At 45.1% G+C, this 20,853-nt stretch overlaps 2 protein-coding genes and 1 pseudogene across 2 annotated transcripts; 1 reads left to right on the top strand and 2 right to left on the bottom strand.

Annotated features, from left to right (window-relative positions):
* Window positions 1-4,066: 4,066 nt before the first annotated feature.
* On the bottom strand, window positions 4,067-5,942 carry LOC118713771 (lysine-specific demethylase 4D-like). The gene has a single exon (XM_036428661.2). The coding sequence runs from the start codon at window positions 5,918-5,920 to the stop codon at window positions 4,067-4,069; it is 1,854 nt and encodes a 617-aa protein (XP_036284554.1). The 5' UTR covers window positions 5,921-5,942.
* Window positions 5,943-16,342: 10,400 nt separating this feature from the next.
* LOC118713770 lies at window positions 16,343-17,114 on the top strand (annotated as a pseudogene).
* A 1,697-nt stretch (window positions 17,115-18,811) lies between these two features.
* LOC118713769 (lysine-specific demethylase 4D-like) lies at window positions 18,812-20,324 on the bottom strand. The gene has a single exon (XM_036428659.2). It carries the CDS (start codon window positions 20,321-20,323, stop codon window positions 18,812-18,814), a length of 1,512 nt encoding a protein of 503 aa, XP_036284552.2. The 5' UTR covers window position 20,324.
* Between the last annotated feature and the right edge of the window lie 529 nt (window positions 20,325-20,853).

Below are 20,853 nucleotides of genomic sequence, written 5' to 3'. Positions count from 1 at the left end.
TCAATGTTTCTAACCTTCTATCCCTCTCTCTTCCTCTCTGTAAAAAAATCAATAAAATATATATTTTTAAAAACTGAATTCACTCAGCACCTCTAACTAATATGTGAACATCCTCCAAAACCATTTATGTCCAACTCCTGTCTATTCCTTCACTTTCCCATAAAATGTAAAGATTTCCCATAAAATGTCAAGTAGCTCAGTTGGTTAGAGCGTCATTCTGATACACCAAGGTTTCAGGTTCAATTTCTGGTCAGGGCACATACAAAAGGCAACCTATGAATGCATCAATAAGTGGAACAACAAATCTCTCTCTCTCTCTCTCTCTCTCTCTCTCTCTCTCTCTCTCTCTCTCTCTCTCTCTTTCTCTCTCCCCAACCCCTTTCTGTCTCTCTAATGTCAACAAACAAAAATTTAAAAACATCTTTCTTTAAAACTTTCAACATGACAACATAGCAAAACTATAGCTGAAGATATAGGTGTATATGTATATGTGTATATATATTCATTTTAATAATATAAATACATATATTCAATTTTAATTTAGGAGAAATGAAAACTCCATCTATCACAATTTTTTTTAATTTTAATTCTTTTTTTCTCTTTTTTTTTTATTAAGGTATTATATGTATACATACCCACCAATCCCCACCCCACCCCATCTACTGCAATTTCTGAAGTAAAAGTAAAAAATGTTCCCACAACTAAAAACTAAATGCTTTAAACTTTTAACAGAGGAAGTTCTCTCTTTCTATCAATTTCACATTTAACAAGAAAAAAAAAGAATGGAATAGTACATAGCCTGCCTTCCACTAATTTGAATGTGCTTTCTCACTTGGAGCCATCCTGCAAGGGAATAGGCTAGTAGGCCAATAATATTTTAATCCAGTCAGGCATATCCTAATCCAATCTCATGGCTCCTCATTGTGACTCAAGATAGAACTAAAACTAAACTTAAAACTAAAAGCCACAAGATAAGGATCCAGAGTTATTTTCAGTCAGGAAAGAGAAAAATGAGAAACTCCAGCTAGATAATTTCACTTAATCATTTATTTAAATAAATATGAAATATGGCTCAGTGATTGAGCATTGATCTATGAATCAGGAGGCCATGGTTTGATTCCTGGTCAGGGCACATGCCCGGATTGTGGGTTCAATCCCCCATGTGGGGCATGCAGGAGGCAGGCAATCAATGATTCTCTCTCATCATAGATGTTTCTCTCTTTCTTCCTCTCCTTTCCTCTCTGAAATCAATGAAAATATATTTTTTTAAAAAATATGAATTGAGTGACTATAATGCTTAAGGTTCAATACAGAATTTTAAAAAATCAAGACTTAACTTTTTTGGGGGAAAAAATCTTTATTTTCATGAGGAAGATAAGACAAGTACAGAAATAACATTAATTGACAAGTTGGATTTGAATACTGACTCCAATATTTACTAAGTGGTGACAGTATTCCTCCTTATTCATGGGGCTCTAAGACCTTCAGTGGATGCCCAAATCATGAATAGGTACACTTTGTATTTTTCTAGACATACCCATAATAAAGTTTATTTATAAATTAGGCACAGGAAGAGATTAACAATAATAACTAACAATTAATAACTATTTTAATTACTTGAAGAAATTACTCAAATATTTCACCCTTTTTAAAAATATTTTTAATTGATTTCAGAGAGGGAGAGAGAAATGGAAACATCCATGATCAGAGAGTATCATTGATCAGCTGCCTCCTGCATGCTCCCTACTAAACACTGAGCCAGTTGACCCTTCAGTCCACAGGCCAATGCTCTATCCACTGAGCCAAACCAGCTAGGGCTCAAATATTTCACTCTTAAGTAAAATGCTGGCTTTGGGGCTAAAATAGCTAATTATATAAAGAGAGAAAATATTTTCATTTTAAGGAAGTATCCATTGGATCTTATGTGGGGATGTGTTTAAAATAAGACTGTTGAATATTGTCAAATACCTATCCAAATCTGAAAGTTATGGATAAGTTATGTTACTGATTTCCTTATTTTAAAGTATCATTGCCTTCCTGGAATAAATCTATTTAGTCATTAGAGTTAGATTGTATTAGCTGATTATTCATAAATAACTTAATTTTTCTCACTATGCAATTCTTCAATCTTTTTTCTATCAACATTGTGTTTACTTAAAATTTTGAATTTTTTTTTTCTTTTCCAATGCCAAATGGATTTGGAAAAATCTGCTTTTCAAGGATTTCATACATATCCTTCTGGCATCGTCTGTGTACTGGTGGTTTTGAAAAGGCAGATATTTTTATGTCTTTTGATATTTCTTACACAGAAGTTTTTAACTTCTGAAATCAGGTTTAGTTCATTTTTTCTAGAAAAGTGTCTATATTTTTTGAGCTTTGTAAAATTTCCCAGTTATGTTATTTTATAATTTATCTAACTCATTAATTTCTGGATATGTTTTTATTAATTTCTTCCTGCTACGCTAGGTAAGTTTGTTTTTTTCCTGATTTTATGAGACAGAAGCTTAATCCAGTTAATTTCATTGATAAGGTTGAAATTTTTCCTCGATCCTATTTTAACTGATCACATTTATTGCTATATGTATTTCATCCATTTTGAAATCTAAAAACATTTCCATAATTCTTATTATGTTTTAGACATCCATTTTAGCGCTTTACAAATATTAACTCATAGAACTGTCATACTAATCTTATGAGGTAGATGTGATTACTATACCCATTTTACAGTTGAGGAAAGTGAGTCACCATGAACTTAAGTAATTTGCTAAGGTCACAAACTGATACAAGTTAAACTGGAATTCAAAACCAGGCAGTATGGCTCCAGAGTTCATAGAGTTAACAAATATTCTGGTTCCCTGGTTCCTACAAATTAGAAGGACATCTGTTCCTGTAATCTACAAGTCAGTCCGTTGAAAATGTTTAACTTCCCAAAAAGAAAGACTTCCATAGTTTCTGATATTTAACATGAACGCCTACTTTTATTGCATGAAAATTAAGAAGCCTGATTTTTTTTTTTTTTCTGCTTTGGGATTTATGAGTGTTTTCTCTTCAGCCTAATATACTATTAATTTTGTGATTGATCATTGGCACTTTACAAAAGGGAGCATTCTATTACCAGGTACATAAATTCTACCCTATTGTTCATGTTGTTTAAGCTTTCTGTATCCAGATTTTATATGATGTTGTTTCTTGTCTTGCACGGCATGAAGTAAAAGGGGCTCTGAACACCCAGTTCCGAGGTGTGGTCAAGGTTCGCACCAACAATGCTCAGGGCACCAGCAGGTTGTCCCACAGTTTGACTCAGCTCTGATACTATATCCCTGGAGACAGCGTCCGCTCTCACAACTACAGGGCTCAGTCCTACAAAATTGCCATCGGCCCCACCCGACCACTGCCTTCAGCTGCCAGTCACAAGCCCAGGAACTTCTGACCCACTGGCTATAAACCAAAGGTTCCTGGCCACCTCCTTGGGTTTTATTAATTTGTTAAGAGTATCTCACAGAATTCAGAAAACATTTCACTTACCATATTGACCGGTTTATCATAAAAAGTTATTGTGATGGTCACCAGAAGGAGGAATGCACAAAGCCAAAAGGAGTAAAGGATTTTTTTAGGTCAGATAGGCTGAGCCCCCAAATGGAGCCAACACCTAGGGATGCGGAGTCAGATATTTTATTTTATTTTTTTAAATATATTTTATTGATTTTTTACAGAAAGGAAGGGAGAGAGATAAAGAGCTAGAAACGTCGATGAGAGAGAAACACCGACCAGTTGCCTCTTGCACACCCCCTACCGGGGATATGCCCGCAACCAAGGTACATACCCTTGACCGGAATCGAACCTGGGACCCTTCAGTCCGCAGACCGACGCTCTACCACTGAGCCAAACCGGTTTTGGTGGGAGACAGATATTTTAAAGTACTCTTGGGGGTGGGGGGGGCCTTTTCTGAGTGGAGCGTTCTCTGGGTGGGTCCTGAGGGTCTTGACTGTGGAGCCACGCTGGTCAGCACTCTTTGTGCCCAGATTGTTGCTTGGCTGGGTGGTGCTTTGGTTCCCAGGGTTGAGGGTCAGATACAGCCATATTTGGCTAAATCTTCATCAGTGATGGGCTCAAAGATGGAAGACCACCCATTGGCAGGGAGCGTGTCCCAGGACCCCAGAGAGGCAGCTGCCTCTAGCTTTAGCTCCAGGGAGTCACAGTCAGGAGTCCAGGAGATTTTGCTATAAGAGTGGTCCATCCTTACAACGTCAGTGACACAGCAAGGAGTTGGTGGGACAATGTCAGAAAAAGTGACTGGAATCCTGTCCATAGAGAGGAGGCACGGGCCAGGGTGCATGGGTTCATCGGGATCCAATGGGGGCCCCAAGGGTTGAAGGTCAGGGGCACAACAGCACCCTGAAGCCCACACAGGATGCTGGCTGTCCATGGAAGGTTTGTCCTCAGGCACAGGCTGGACTTGGGGATCCGGCGCTGTGCGCACAGCGTCCCCCAGGCGGCGCCTCTTAGCCGGGGCCTGAACAATCGACACTTGAGTCCCTTGTTCCCTAGGACGAAAACGATGATGACCTGGACCTCGACCTAGACCACGACCACGTGTGCCAGTTGGCTGGAGATCCTGGGCAGATGGGCTGGATGTTGGCTGTGAGGATGATGGGTCGGGCTTCACGGAGCAGAAGGCTGCGTGCTGGGCAGTGGAGGCAGAACCCGGGGCTGGCCAGGGGCCCAGGGATGGCTGGTGCAAAGGGGTGCGGCCACAATGGGACCCAAGACCCCTGTGCACTAATCGAGGGGTGTGCATGGCCCGAAGGGGCTTCAGATACATCAGGCCCAGCGCTGACCTGCAGGCCGCCCGGCTCTCCCTCAAGGCGCTCAGCTCCTGGCTGCCCGGCGCCCTGGCCTCCACGTGGTCCACGCCAGCGCGGTCCTCCCCGCGCTTCCACAGCTCATAGCGCTCGGGCTGCAGGATGCGCACAAACACGTCCATGGAGAAGCTCACCCGGGCCTCCCCGCAGCTGCACTGAGAGGCCACCTTGCCGTAGTCCACCCAGCGCGGGGTGGCAAAGTTGATAGCCTCCGCGCAGTTGAAGCCGTGGTTGAAGCCGGCGTGGTAGCCATAGGGAAACGTCACCATGAACTCGCCAGCCTCCTGGGTGATGCGACTGAACGGGACCCCGTTCTCCCTGAGGACAGTGGGCGAGATGAGGGCCACCTTGTGCCGCAGGAAGGCCTCGCAGCTCCGGGAGCTGCCCGGGAACAGCTCCCTGGCCAGGCGCTCCAGCCGCTGGCCATGCTCGGGGGGCACCGCGTACCACGTCTTGGGCTCCCCGAAGTGCAGGTAGTTGATGCTGTAAAGGTCCATGTCCTCCGTGTGCCAGGCGAACGTGGTCTTCCACATGCCAAAGTACAGGTAGGGCGTGTTCACGCCTTCGATCACGAGCCCGCACTCCTGCTCCAGCAGGTCCTGGATGGTTCCCAGGTGGCCAAGGTTCCACTGCTTAGTGCTGGCATCAAAGAGGGACCCGTTGATGTCAGCGCCGTAGATGGGCGAATCGTACAGGCGCGTTTTCCAGTATTTCCGCTCCAGATCCTCGAAATCCACGTGTGGTGGGGTCTGATACTGTCCACTGTTGGCCAGCAGGCGGTATTCCCCCACTGTCATGGCCCTCTTCTTCTTGTGGTATTGGATGAACACGCCTGCTCGCCCCGACGCCACCTGCTGGAGGGGGGTGGCTATTACCATGTCATTGACATCATCATAGGTCTGTCTGGCTTTCCATTCCTTGGGTGGAACGACCTTAGCCAGGCCAGTTCGGTGTGCACCTTGGGATTCCATGTAACCAATATATTTGTTGAAATCTTTAAATTCTTCCATGGTTGGGTGGAAGGTCATGATTTTCACCTTTGGCTCATTAGACATCATGGCTGCAACGAAAGGGGTGGAGTCCCAGGTCCTTGTGGATGTTTTAGATAGCTGAGGATGAGGGAGTAATGTCTTCTCTCTTTTATTTTTTATTTTTTAGGTTTTGGTTTTAGTTTCGGTGTGTCTGTTTCGCAGTCACTCAGAATGAATGTTTGAAAAATGAGTCTTTTCCAGGCTTTTGGCCTTACCAGTGGGAACCACGATGATCAGTGCTTTTTGTGCCTGAAGGACATGGGCCAGTTCCCAGGGAGCAGGCACTGGGGGCTGCCAGGCTCAGCCTGCAGCTCTGGGGGCTCCCCTGTGGGGGTGCTGGAGTCTCTGAGGCTTCTCCTGAGTCACAGCTTCAGTGTCCGGATGGCTCCTCACTCCAAATAGTGGAGAGTCTCCTCAAGGATGTTGAAAATCTAAACCGGAAGACAAGAACACAGAATATTGGTAAATAATCACACACACACACACACACCCCTAACACCTAATAGAAATTACTCTAAAACCTGGTTCTTAGGAAAGAACATTAGAAGTGAAAAGACATAAGCGTGAAAAGTACAAATAGGCACTGAATGACAAAATAGGGGACACAAGTAAAAACGCACCAGGGAAAGTTTTTTAAAAAAATGAAAGATTAATCTTATGAACACATTGTTGCTAGTATTTTTGAAAATAAAAATAGAACATTTTCTCAAAAGCACATAGGCGGCCCGGGTAGTGTGCCTCTGTGGTTAAGCATCAACCTATGAATCAATAGATCATGGTTCTACTCCCACTCAGGGCACATGGCTGGGTTGTGGGCAATCCCCAGTGTTGGGCCTGCAGGAGGCAGCCCATCAGTGATCCTCCCTCATCATTGCTGTTTCTCTCTCTCCCTCTCCCTTCCTCTCTGAAAATCAAGAAAATATATATTTTAAAAAAACACAACAGCTGAAGTTGAAGGAAATAATAACTGTCAGCACATAAAACAAACAAACAAACAAACAAACAAAAACCCCTCTAATTTTACCTCACATATTTTCCAAGTCCCTGCCAACTGATTCACTCTTTAAGCAGATCTAGAAGCACGCTTATTAAACCAGCTCCCTAAATGCCAGGCTGCTCCCTTTGTGGTATCTACCAAAAATATCTCAAGAAAAACACGTAACCCAAAGTCTAAAAATTAAGTTTACTTGTATTTTTTTTTTAAGTCCATTTTTAAAGATTTCAGAGAAGAATGGAGAGGGAAAGAGAGAGAGGAACATCAATGATGAGAGAGAATTCTGGATCTGCTGCCTCCTGCAGGCCACACACTGGGGATTGAGCCCCAAATCTGGGCATCCAGAGCCTACTCCCTAGTTCATGGGTTCACATTCAACCACTGAGAGACTTTGGCTGAGCACAAGTTTTTATTTTGAAAGTGTTTTCCAACCTGGTGGTTTTGACTCAGGGGTTGAGATTCATCCATGAACCAAGATAAACTCTCAGTTAGGATACATGCCCAGATTGTGGGCTTAATCCCCATTAAGGGGCTGTTGATCTGTTTTACTCTCATTGGAGTTTCCACCTCTCTCTACCTCTCGCTTCATCTCTCTCTCAAAATAAATAGATAAATTTATTAATTAATTAACTTTAAAGAAAACTAAAACATACTTTAAAAATAAAATAAAATCTTTAACTAAAGGGAAGAGAGCCTAATACATACATCTCAACCATAAATAATGTAAGACTATAGTCAATTCTTTAAACTTGTAATAGGAAAATAGCTCTTTGGGTCATAAGCACAAATAGTAGAAATCAAGTGACCTTCCTTCCACCAGCAAAATCCCAATTCCAGGTGAAGGTACTGCAGGATCCAGAGAGACCATGTCTGCTTGAGAGCTGGCCGCCAGATGCAGCCCCAAATCCTCATGGACCTGGCTTTACACCTGGACTATAGTAATCTCCTCACTGCCAATCAGATGAGATCTCAGGGGGAGGGGCCTAGTTAGTCATCTCACTTTGTCCAGGTCCCAGTTGCAAAACAAAATCTAGCCCTAAGGTCATTTTCCGTAGTGTAGTGGTTATCACGTTCGCCTAACAAAATCTAGCCCTAGCCACTTTGGCTCAGTGGAAGGGTCCTGGGTTCCATTCTGGTCCCTTGAACAAGCCCAAGTTGGGGACTTGATCCCCAGTGTGGGGCCTACAGGGGGCAGCCAATCCGTGATTCTCATTCATCAGTGATGTTTCTCTCTCTCTCCTCTCCCTTCGTCTTTGAAACCAATTTAAAAACTAAGTCATACAAGGCCCTAAAGGAGAAGTCAAGAAATGAAATACACATAATATTTGTACTTTGCATCAATCAATGATACCTTACCAGGAAAAAGTTGCTTTCTGATATAACATGTCATTGTTTTCTACAGTGTTATGCTTTCAAGAAAAAAACAACAACCAAAAAGTGCTTGCCTTCTGCTATTGTAAAATTTTGATCCCAAATTATGATACAATAGGACCCAGAAAAGGATTTTCTTTACAGATTCAGCCTCCGAATGAAACATGCTGTACCGGAGGTAAGGAAAAATCATGTCCATCTCAACTCTAATTCATCCAGCACCTTCCCCATTCTAATGCCCCATATCTAATTTAAAACTTTGATTTTATCTCACATCTTTTCCACTCCCTTCCAATTGATTGACTCTTTAACCCGATCTAGAAACCCATTTATTGGTCATCGGCTCCCTAAATGTGAGGCTTTTTGCTGAAAATCTTTGTGATTTTTACCAAGAAAATATTAAGAAACAAAGTAACCCCACAAGTCTGAAAAAGTTTTTTTTGTGTGTGTGTTGTTTTTTTAACTATATTTGTATTGATTTCAAGGAGGAGGGAGAAGAGGAGAGAGAGAGAATCCTGGATCACCTGCTTTCTGGAGATAGAACTCGAAATATGAGCTTCCAATGGGGATTTTTCTGGTTCATGGGGCAGTGCTCAGCCACTGAGGACATTGGCTGGGCACAAGTTTTTGTTTTTAAACCTGATTTTTTAGCCTGGCGAGTGCTGCTCAATGGTTGAGCATCATCCATAAACCTTGAGGTCCCCAGATGAATTCTGGGAGTGTGGTCTCCATCCTCTGTAAGGGGCATGCAGGGGGCTGCTGAGGTTTCTATCTCTCTATCCCTCCCCCTGACTCTCTCTCTCTCTCTAAAAAATCAATACGTACTTTAAAAAATAAAAACAAAAACTGGCTTTAACTCAAGGGAATGATATCCAGATACATATTTCTCAGTCATAAGTAATATAAAACTATAGTCAGTTCTTCACACATTTGCAATAGGAACAAAAGCTCTTTTGGTTACAAGCACAAATAGCAGAAATCAACTGACCTACTTCCCACCAGCGAAATCCCAATTCCAGGCGAAGGCACTGCTGGATCCAGAGAGACGGTATCCTCTTGAGAGCTGGCTCCAAATGCAGCCCACATCTTCTTGGGCCTGGCTTTATACCGGGGCCATAATCTCTTCATTGCCCTTCCACGGTATCGGCTTAGTTAATCTCTCTACTTTGTCTAGGCCACGTCTTAAAGAAAAACTAAAAAAGGGATCTCCAGTCTTTAAGCATACTAAGAGATTAAAAATACAGAATTAAGTGAGCCGGGATCCGTTTGGCTTAGTGGATAGAGCATTGGCTTGGGGACTGACGGGTCCTGGGATCGATTCCAGTCAAGGGCATGTACCCTGGCTGCGGGCACATCACGAATCCGGATTGTGCAGGAGGCACTGATCAATGTTTCTCTCTCATCTATGTTTCTGGCTCTCTACTCCTCTTCCTTTCTCTCTGTAAAAAAACAATAAAGTATATATTTTTTAAAATATAATAAAATTTAAAAATAGGAGCAAGGAAGTCAAACCGCACAAATAATAAACTGAAAAGAAAACCCACCCTACTCGTAGCAGCAATTAATACCATCCTCTCAGAACCTGATAATCAACTAGAGAGGAAAATTAAATGCTATGAAAGTTTGAACAACTAACACCTTTGATCACGTAACCTGCAACCACATAACAAATGGAAAGTGCTTTTCAATACCTATGAAACATTTGAATAATGTTATCAATTGAAGACCACAAACTAAAGATCAATAAAAATGCCACAGAATTAACATACTGAGAACCCTCTTGGTCACAGTCTAATAAAATGGGAAGTCACCAATAAAAACCCTCCCTCAAGCCACATCCAGACCACCTGGGTAAGTCACCGCTTTCCCAGCTTCTAATCTCATTATTTTTTGCTCCTGACAAATTTTAGGTGCATTTTTGGAACCTGGCTTCTTTGGCAAAGATCACTCGTGTTGATGGCCTGTGGTTAATTTTGAATGCCTTTGTGTTTTCCACCTCAAACTTTAGTAGTTAAAAAAACAAACAAACAAAAATAAAAACACAGCAATTAATAAAGAAGAACTACTTGATGCTTCAAAAGTCATTGTTGGTCCTGGTTTGCAGTGTGAAGAAACTTCTGTTTGTGATTGGGGGGTTAAGGGGGAGAAGATAACAATAAAGATACACTTAATTGAAAAAGGAAAAAAACTTCTGCTCAAGTTCGGTGATGTGTGGGATTTCCTAGGTTTGGGCAATTTTCGGTTGCCATTATTTACTTTTTCTCTTTACTTAGGGAATTCTTGTTGGGGTGATAATCTTTGAGTCTTTAAAAAAAAACAACAACATTTTATTGATTTTTCACAGAGAGGAAAAGAGGGGGATAGAGAGTTAGAAACATCAATGAGAGAGAGACATTGATCAGCTTCCTCCTGTGCACTCCCTACCGGGGATGTGCCTGCAACCAAGGTGCATGCCCTTGACCAAAATCGAACCTGGGACCTTTCAGTCCGCAGACCAACATTCTATCCACTGAGCCAAATCGATTCTAGCAATCCTTGGATCTTGAAAGGACTCCCTGTCTGGCTTTCAGACAGGCTGGACCTATGCCATTTCCTCAGATTTTCTTTTTGTCAGGTAGGAAATTACAGATGAGAGCAGAGGAGAGAGAGAGAGAGAGAGAGAGAGAGAGAGAGAGAGAGAGTGCTCAATTGAATTTCTGATCTGGTATCTTCTTGTTTAAAAGACGTTTTTAAAGAGAAAATGAGAAAGTCAATAATAAAAACTGAACCAACCATATTTATTTGAAAATTAATATCCACATCACATCTATAGTAATATATATGAGTATATCTAAAACTCAATTGTTATTTATTTTTAGTTCAAGCATTTAATAATAAACACACACACACACACACACACACACAGGGAATTGCTCAAAAGAAAAGATAAGATGAAATGATAAAAATGGAAACAAAGTTGGCCATTGTGGCTCTATGGTTGAGGGGAGACCCATGAACCGAGAGATTGCAAGTTCTAGCCTGGGCAGGACACATGCCTGGATTTTGGGCTCGTTGACCAGTGGGGGCTGTGCAGGAGGCAGCCAACCTATGTCACTCGTATGACGCTACCTGGGCGAGAGCTCGCCTCTACGTCTCTACTCTCACTCGCGATCTCCTCTATCCGCTCGCTCCCTCTCTGTTGTCGTGGCTTCTGTCCATCGCTACCTCCCTCGCGTCTGTCTCTGTTATCTCTCTTCCATCCTCCTCCTCTCTCTCTCTTCCCTCCTCCTCTCGTCTCTCTCTCTCTCTCCTTCTCCTCTCTCCTCTCTCTCTCCTCTCTCCTCGCTCCTCTCCTCTCTCCTCGTTCTCATCTCTCCTATCTCCTCTCGTCATCGCTCCTCTCTCCGCTCTCTCGCCTCTCTCTCTCTCTCTCTCTCTCAAAGTCATCTTTAACTCTGGCCTGCTAGCCCCAGCCTGTGGGCCTCCCGGGAGGGCCCCGGGGGACTGGGACAGTGACATCGGAAAGGCTGTGTGCCCACTGGGCCAGGTGAGCTGGACCTGGAGCAGATAGAGAACAATCAGCCATGCTGAGGGAGGTCTCTGGGAAACAGGAAATAGGTCCCAGTTGTTTTGAATGTTAGGGGTCATTATGATCAGTCTTTCTTAAAGGGATATTTTGCATTATTCTGGCTTTTACAGTTCTGGAGAAAGGTCTCTATTTTGAAATGCATTTTCGGAGGGCATTCTGTTACCCGGGTTCTGGGTACATGCCCCAGGGCAGGCTGGTTCCTGGTAAAAGCCTGCGGTGAAGGGCGCTGTGTGTCCTGTAGCTACGAAGCCTGGCACCAGAGGTCCCGGATTCATCCACCACCGTTTAAGGCGGGACCCACGCTCTGCGGCCTGCGCTCCTGGCCCAGCGTGGAGACAGGGTCCTGGGCACCTGGTCTGTGACTTCAATAAAAGATGTTTGCTTTGCAAAAAATAAATAAATAAAAATCAACTTTAAATAACATTTTAAACAAAAAGAAAATTGCCGAAACCGGTTTGGCTCAGCGGTAGAACGACGGTTTGCGGACTGAAGGTCCCAGGTTCGATTCTGGTCAAGGGCATGTACCTTGGTTGCAGCTGGTCGATGTTTGTCTCTCATCGACTTTTCTAGCTCTCTATCTCTCTCCCTTCCTCTCTGTAAAAAATCAATAAAAATACATTTTAAAAAGAAGAAAAAAAAGAAAATCATCGGACAAATTTTAATAGATGGGCATCCTACAATACACCTGAGCAATACTTCCCCAAATTGTCAAGTTTCTACATAAACATTTTGTCAGACACAAGTCTGAGAATCTATTACAGCCGAGAGAAACCAAATGTACTGTGGGATCTTGGATGTGATCTTGGAACATAAAATGAACTTGGGTAAACACTGAGGAAATCTGAATAACAGATCTATTGAGTAACATACAGGCATAGGTTCATTCACTGTAACAATGCACCACAGTAATGTAAGGTGTTAGTAATGGGGCAAAAGGGTGAATTTGAAGTGGAAAATCTGTGCAGTTCTCACATCTTAAGAATTTCCAAGGATTCTAGGAGCTCTGTGCCAGAAACAGGGATGAAGCCCCTATATATATACTTATAAATCACAATATTACATAAATTATCCTATTTTTTGAAAGAATGAATGTTTGTTGCTTCTGTATAATGGATTAAAGAGTTTTAAAATCAGTGACAATCTCATTGATGATAAAAAAAATTAATTTGGATAAGTTATCATATTTCTTGGTAAATAGTCTGCGTATTGTTTTCTTTAAAACTGTTTTATCTTGGCGTAATTCTTCAGTATACCCAGGAAAAGCTATAGTGGCACACACACACTGACTACTTTTCCTGAAGATATTCAAAGAGCACAAAGAGGAAGAGTCTTGATCAATGGTTTCTCATTTGATGAGTCATCAAAATATATACACACCAATCCCTCTGTCAAAAGTTCAAATCCAATCCATCCATGCTGCTCTCATCTTCTTCAAACTATTTAACAACTGGCACTGCACATGGCCTTGTGTCCAGCAGTCTCTTTAGAAACTGTGGGAAAGAAAGTGGGCACTGACTAACAGACTTTCAATGATCACTTTGGAAGAACTGCAATGTGGCACCATACTTTCCCATAAATGTGGCCTGATCACCTGCATTCAGCACCTGGTGGAGCAAAAGGTTGTCACCAGGAAAATACTGCATATCAGTGGTGACTTTCTATGGTTTCAAACACCCAAGTCAAAAAGCAGCATACATTATTTACAGGATATTTACAAGGCACACTGCACCCTTCTGAATTGTCTCCACTAACCCCACCTGTCCCAGCCCTCTAGAGTTTAGTAAGGACAACTGGCTCCCCACACCATTGTCCCCTAAGGACAGACGCCTGCATGCAAGGACCGTGGATCAGTTAAGCACCCCGAAAAGTGTCCAGCCCACATGTAGTTCTGCTTAATCACAGAGAGTACAGGAGTCAGACCTGGTGAGATGAATATGCCAGGATGACAATCACACTTGATATCAGAGGGCAGACAGGTAGGTCTGGCTCAGAGATGCTATCACATTGGGAGAGTGAAGGGTTGGTGAGAGCAGAGGCAGTTGGAGACTAGAAAGCAGATCCAAAGGATAAGATGCCACAGTGCATCTGGCCCTGCACCAGCCAGGAAGCCAGGTGCCTCCCTAGGGAGGGGAAAGCTGATGATGCATCCCAAAGCTATTCCTTGACCTTGTCTGACCTTCAGCCTGGTTCAGTAGAGCAGAGACTGACTCAGAAGTTCCGTCTTAGAGTTGGAACCACAACTTTGGGTTGCCATAGCTCATATAGTGGTGTTGGGACTTTACAGAAACAACCTAAAATTTTCTGAATTTTCATTGTTTGTCTAAGTGAGGACAAACATAATCTATCTCTCCTTCTCGTGCTATATTTTTTATAAACATGTTGTCACTGTGTACTCAAAGAACAAAGGGTTATTTAAAAATAAGTCTCACAAAAAAAAGTATCCTTTATTCATTCAAAGAGAGTATATTTATTTAATTCTAGATAGAAAACAACTGCTTTCATCATGATCTGTAGCCAGGCATTCTGGGATAGTGACAGCTTGTACCCCTTTCAGAATATCCATATCTATCCCAGAGTTAGGGCCCTCTGACAGAGGCCCCTTAAACATAGGAAGCCCCTCTTGCCTCTAAATGGAGAAAGGAAGAAAAAGCTCTAAGAGAGAGGGGATGACAGATCACAATCACATCACTCTTGCCACCAACAGGAGCTCTTCCCTGGAATTATAAACTTGCAACTCCTTTTTTAATATTTTGTTTTATTAATTTTGTTGTTGTTGTTGAAAATGTTATATATGTCCCCCTCCCTCACCTTGACCTCTTCTAGGCCACCTTGCCACCTACCACAGGCTTCTATCACCATATTGTCTGTGTCCATGGGCTATGCATGTATGCATACAAGTTCTGTGGTTGATTTCTGCAAACCCACCTATCCTCCCCTGCCTTCCCTCTGAGATTTCACAGACTGTTCCATGTTTCTATGTCTCTGGATCTATTTTGTTCATCAGTTTATTTCATTCATTAGATTCCACATAAGAGTGAGATCATATGATACTTGTCTTTCTTTGACTGGCTTATTTCCTTATGGTAATATTCTTCAGGTTACTCCAGGCTGTCTCAAGGGATATAGATTTACCCTTATTTTTTATTGCTGCATTATATTCCGTGGTGTAAATGTACCACAGTTCATTTTATCTTATATTTTATTCATTCATCTACTAATGGCCACTTGGGCTTTTTCTAGATCTTAGCTATTGTAAACTGTGCTGCTTTGAACATAGGGGTGCATACATTTTTCTGATTGGTTTTTCAGGTTTCTTAAGATATATTCCCAGAAGTGGGATCATTGGATCAGCTGGCAGTGTCATATTTAATTTTTTAAGGAAATAGCATACTGGTTTCCATAATTACTATGGCTTCTTCTAATATTTTTAGAAACTTACATTTATAATTTTGAATTTATTCTTATGTGTGGTGTATTTTAGTGGTCTAGTTTTATTTTTTACTTTTGCATATATCTGTCCAATTTTCCCAATATCATTTATTCAAGAGATTGTTTTGACTCCATTGTATGTTCTTGCCTCCTTTGTCAAGTATCAATAGAGTTTAATGGCTTGGGTCAATTTCTGGGTTTTCTGTTCTGTTCTATTGATCTAGAAAGATACTTGTTCTTGTGTCAGTACCAGTCTATTTAGTATACAGTGACTAACTTGATATCTGGTATTGTGATTCCTTCGATTTTGTTCTTCTTTATCAAGATTGCTGCAGCTATTCAGGGTCTTTTATTGTTCATATAAATTGTTGGAAATATCCTATTTTTAATCTGTTTGTTTCTTTTAACCTGTTTTATTTTCTATAATTTATCCTTACCAGTGTTGCATGGGTATTCAATGATGGACATATGTTCATGGTGAAACTTGCCTTTGAGCCTCCATTCTAACTTGTCTGATTTTAGCCCCATAACTCCTGCTTTCTGTTTGTATTTGCACCATAGCATTTTGCTTGTCCATTTTCTTGTAACTTTTCTGAATCACTTTGTGTTACATTCTTAAAAGATAAACTGAGGTCATTTAAAAGTGGAAGGATTCAATCAGGCAGCACTCAGTGGAGCAGGTGGGAAGCAGCTCCCGGGAGCTGTGCAAAAGGAAAGGCCTTTACAGGCAGAAAGGGGCAGGGGCAGGAAGTCACAAGAGGCAAACACCTGGGTGGATTATTGCAAGGTTACCCTCCTTAGGGAATGGAGGCCATGAGGCAGATGACCTGACTGATGCTCACCAGGTGAGTCCTGGTTGGTTGCCTGGGGTTCCATCTCTGGGAGAGAGTCATTAAGGTCAGTGTGGTTTGGTGAGGTGCTGCCTAGCGTGAGCGACTCCGATATGGCCCTGTTTTCTTGTTTTTAACTAGCTACGTCTCTTTTATATCATTCTGAATTTTGAAAAAGCATGTGAAGGATTCTGCCTTTCTTTATTTGCCAAATACACACTGGGGACAACAACTTTAATAAAATGTAAGTAGGAGATGGTCCCCCGCAAAGCCGAGGATGCGGATCCTGAGGTCTCCCACCCTCCTCCTGCTGCTCCTGGGGGCGCAGGTCCTGACCCCCACCTGGGGCGGTCCCCACTCCCTGAGGTTTGTCTACAGTACATGTGTCAAACACAAGGCCCGCGGGCCAAATCTGTCCCGCCAGGCCTTGCAATGTGGCCCGCACCGCGCTGTCATCACTGCACTCCGCTGCGTTTCCATCACAATGACAGTTTATGACTGTTCAGTAAACCATTCCGCCCGCGATTTAGGCTGGATTTTAGATTTTGGCCCCTTCTCTGATTGAGTTCGACACCCCTAGTCTACAGCACCATCATGTCCCCTCCTGGCTGGGGAGCCCGGGAACCTCGCGGTTGGCTGCTTGGACTACACTCAGTCAGTTCGTGCTGATGGACAGCTACGCGGGGAGCCCGAGGGCGGAGCCCCTGGCACAGGGCATGCTGCAGCCCTGGGTGGAGGGGAGCACCCTCCGCACCGGACATAGAAACGGGGAGGTGCAAGGGACCCGCACAGTGTTACCCAGGGAGCCTGAGCATCCTGCGCGGCTCCTAAGACCAGAGGGAGGGCGGGTCTCACACCATCCGGGTCATGTAAGGCTGCAACACGGAACCCGATGGTCGCCTCCTCCGCGGGTGCGGACAGTCCGCCTACGAGGGCGCCGACTGCATCGCCCTGAACACGGACCTGACCTCCTGCACCGCGGCCCACCTGGCGGCTCAGATCACCAGGCGCAAGTGTGTGTGTTTTAATTCTTGGTGCTTCCATTTATTTCCTCTCAGAAAATATTTAATTAAAGGATCTCCTTTAATTAACCATCACAGTTAGTGGCAAGAATTTAAAAAAAAAACAGGTTAACCTACAGTCTCATTTCAGTTCAGGAGCAAGAAGTTGTCGCTCAGAGCACCAGGGAGGAAAGGCAGGGATGGGGAGGGTACAGTCAAGACAATCAGAGGGTCTTGAGCCAGGAAGTGAGAGTGTGGACACATCTCCCATCACTCAATCCCCACAAGGTAGCTGCCTCAGACTTTGGAAGCCCAAAGAGACATATCAGAGCCCTGGGCATAGCTTCCTCCTTTCCCACTGGGCCCCTCCCCTCCTCCCCCCATCACAGCTCCAGCCACAGCTCTGAGCAGAACCAGGCCCCAGCGATGCCCATGATGATGAAAAAGGTCTGAGAAGGCGGCTCCCCTCTCAGGCTCAGGGGCTCGGGCAGCCCCTTGGGCTGCAGGTGGCACGTGTATCTCTGCTCCTCTCCAGGGGACACCCCAAGGCCGCCCCGCTTCTGGAAGGTCCCATCCCCCGCAGGCCTGGTCTGCACAAGCTTCATGTCCTGGGTCTGGTCCTCCCAGTCACACTGCCAGGTCAGGGTGAGGTCCGCAGGGTAGAAGCCCAGCGCCCAGCCCCTCGCCCAGCCCCCCAGTGTGACCTCAAGGTCAAAGATGGGCTGGTGTGTCACCTGGCCTTTGGAGGGTCTGTGGGCTGCAGGGCATCCTTCCCTTTTCCAGGTAAACACGGAAGTAAAATTACAAATATTCTGCTCGGCCATGTAGCTCAGTGGTTGAGTGTTGGCCCATGAACCAAGAGGTCCCAGGTCCATTCCCAGTCAAGGCCCATGTCTGGAGCGTGGGCTCCATCCCCCATGGGATCATGTAGCCGATCTACGTTTCTCTCTAATGGACGTTTCTATCACTCTATCCCTCTCTCTTTCTCTCTCTAAAATCAAAGAAAACGTATCTTTTATTTCTTTTTTATTGTTTTAGTATGTTTTCATTCATTTCAGAGAGGAAGGGAGACGGAAAGAGAGATAGAAACATCAATGATGAGAGAGAATCATTGAATGGCTGCTTCCTGCATGCCCCTTCCTGCGGATCAAGCATTGAACCCAGGCATGTGCCCTGACTGGGAATTGAACCACCACTTCCTAGCTCAGGGGTAGAAGCTCATACACTGAGCTATGTGAACAGGGCAATAAACATATTTGTTTTTAAATTACAAACATAACTAAGGCAGTGCTGGCTGACAGACTCATTGGGTAAACGGTCTAGTTTCAGCCTGAGCAGAGGCCTGAGCAGGGGCCTGGGAGAAGGTGTGTCAGAGCCGCAGGAGAGAGAGAGGCTCCTGGGTTCAGTGTGGCTGTTGCGTGTTCAGTGACTTACAGGCTCGTATGTGACCCAGCTAGGTTCTCAGAATCACCTAATGTTGCCCCCAAATAACTATGGACCCTAGAGGCTGATCAACAAAACAAACACAAAATGTCACTGCCACAGCTGAAAACCTTTTTTGTAAGTAAGGTTTTATTAAGCAAAATGCTTCCCAAAAGCAAGTCCAATCTTGAGGCATAGACTAGTCTACAGCAGCACGGGAGAAAAGACAACATGCCCATCCATTGTCCCAGAGCTTTACAAGCTTATTATACAACAAATGGGGGGGGGGGGTGTTATAAAGAGTTAATATACAAGAAATTTATATGGTGCTGGGCTGTCCATGGAAGGTTTGTCCTCAGGCACAGGCTGGACTTGGGGATCCGGCGCTGTGCGCACAGCGTCCCCCAGGCGGCGCCTCTTAGCCGGGGCCTGAACAATCGACACTTGAGTCCCTTGTTCCCTAGGACGAAGACGATGATGACCTGGACCTCGACCTCGACCACGACCACGTGTGCCAGTTGGCTGGAGATCCTGGGCAGATGGGCTGGATGTTGGCTGTGAGGATGATGGGTCGGGCTTCACGGAGCAGAAGGCTGCGGGCTGGGCGGTGGAGGCAGAACCCGGGGCTGGCCAGGGGCCCAGGGATGGCTGGAGCACAGGGGCCCGGCTGCCGCGTTGGCGGCGGGACCCACGGCCCGTGCCCACTGATCGAGGGGTGAGCATGGCCCGCCGCGGAGGCAGGTGCCTCAGGCCCAGCGCTGACCTGCAGGCCGCCCGGCTCTCCCTCAAGGCGCTCAGCTCCTGGCTGCCCGGCGCCCTGGCCTCCACGTGGTCCACGCCAGCGCGGTCCTCCCCGCGCTTCCACAGCTCATAGCGCTCGGGCTGCAGGATGCGCACAAACACGTCCATGGAGAAGCTCACCCGGGCCTCCCCGCAGCTGCACTGAGAGGCCACCTTGCCATAGTCCACCCAGCGCGGGGTGGCAAAGTTGATGGCCTCCGCGCAGTTGAAGCCGTGGTTGAAGCCGGCGTGGTAGCCATAGGGAAACGTCACCATGAACTCGCCAGCCTCCTGGGTGATGCGGCTGAACGGGACCCCGTTCTCCCTGAGGACAGTGGGCGAGATGAGGGCCACCTTGTGCCGCAGGAAGGCCTCGCAGCTCCGGGAGCTGCCCGGGAACAGCTCCCTGGCCAGGCGCTCCAGCCGCTGGCCGTGCTCGGGGGGCACCGCGTACCACGTCTTGGGCTCCCCAAAGTGCAGGTAGTTGATGCTGTAAAGGTCCATGTCCTCCGTGTGCCAGGCGAACGTGGTCTTCCACATGCCAAAGTACAGGTAGGGCGTGTTCACGCCTTCGATCACGAGCCCGCACTCCTGCTCCAGCAGGTCCTGGATGGTTCCCAGGTGGCCAAGGTTCCACTGCTTAGTGTTGGCATCAAACAAGGACCCGTTGATGTCAGCGCCGTAGATGGGCGAATCGTACAGGCGCGTTTTCCAGTATTTCCGCTCCAGATCCTCGAAATCCACGTGTGGTGGGGTCTGATACTGTCCACTGTTGGCCAGCAGGCGGTATTCCCCCACTGTCATGGCCCTCTTCTTCTTGTGGTATTGGATGAACACGCCTGCTCGCCCCGACGCCACCTGCTGGAGGGGGGTGGCTATTACCATGTCATTGACATCATCATAGGTCTGTCTGGCTTTCCATTCCTTGGGTGGAACGACCTTAGCCAGGCCAGTTCGGTGTGCACCTTGGGATTCCATGTAACCAATATATTTGTTGAAATCTTTAAATTCTTCCATGGTTGGGTGGAAGGTCATGATTTTCACCTTTGGCTCATTAGACATCATGGCTGCAACGAAAGGGGTGGAGTCCCAGGTCCTTATGGATGTTTTAGATAGCTGAGGATGAGGGAGTAATGTCTTCTCTCTTTTTTTTTTATTTTTTAGGTTTTGGTTTTAGTTTCGGTGTGTCTGTTTCACAGTCACTCAGAGTGAATGTTTGAAAAATGAGTCTTTTCCAGGCTTTTGACCTCACTAGTGGGAACCACGATGATCAGTGCTTTTTGTGCCTGAAGGACATGGGCCAGTTCTGAGGAAGCAGACACTAGGGGCTGCCAGGCTCAGCCTGCAGCTCTGGGGGCTCCCCTGTGGGGGTGCTGGAGTCTCTGAGGCTTCTCCTGAGTCACAGCTTCAGTGTCCGGATGGCTCCTCACTCCAAATAGTGGAGAGTCTCCTCAAGGATGTTGAAAAGCTAAACCGGAAGACAAGAACACAGAATATTGGTAAATAATCACACACACACACCCCTAACACCTAATAGAAATTACTCTAAAACCTGGTTCTTAGGA

Source organism: Pipistrellus kuhlii, unplaced genomic scaffold (assembly GCF_014108245.1).
Source record: "Pipistrellus kuhlii isolate mPipKuh1 unplaced genomic scaffold, mPipKuh1.p scaffold_m20_p_9, whole genome shotgun sequence".
NCBI classification, from domain to species: Eukaryota; Metazoa; Chordata; class Mammalia; order Chiroptera; family Vespertilionidae; genus Pipistrellus; species Pipistrellus kuhlii.
The sequence above is the reverse complement of the archived record's forward strand: the minus strand, read 5'-3'. Positions and strand labels throughout refer to the sequence as shown.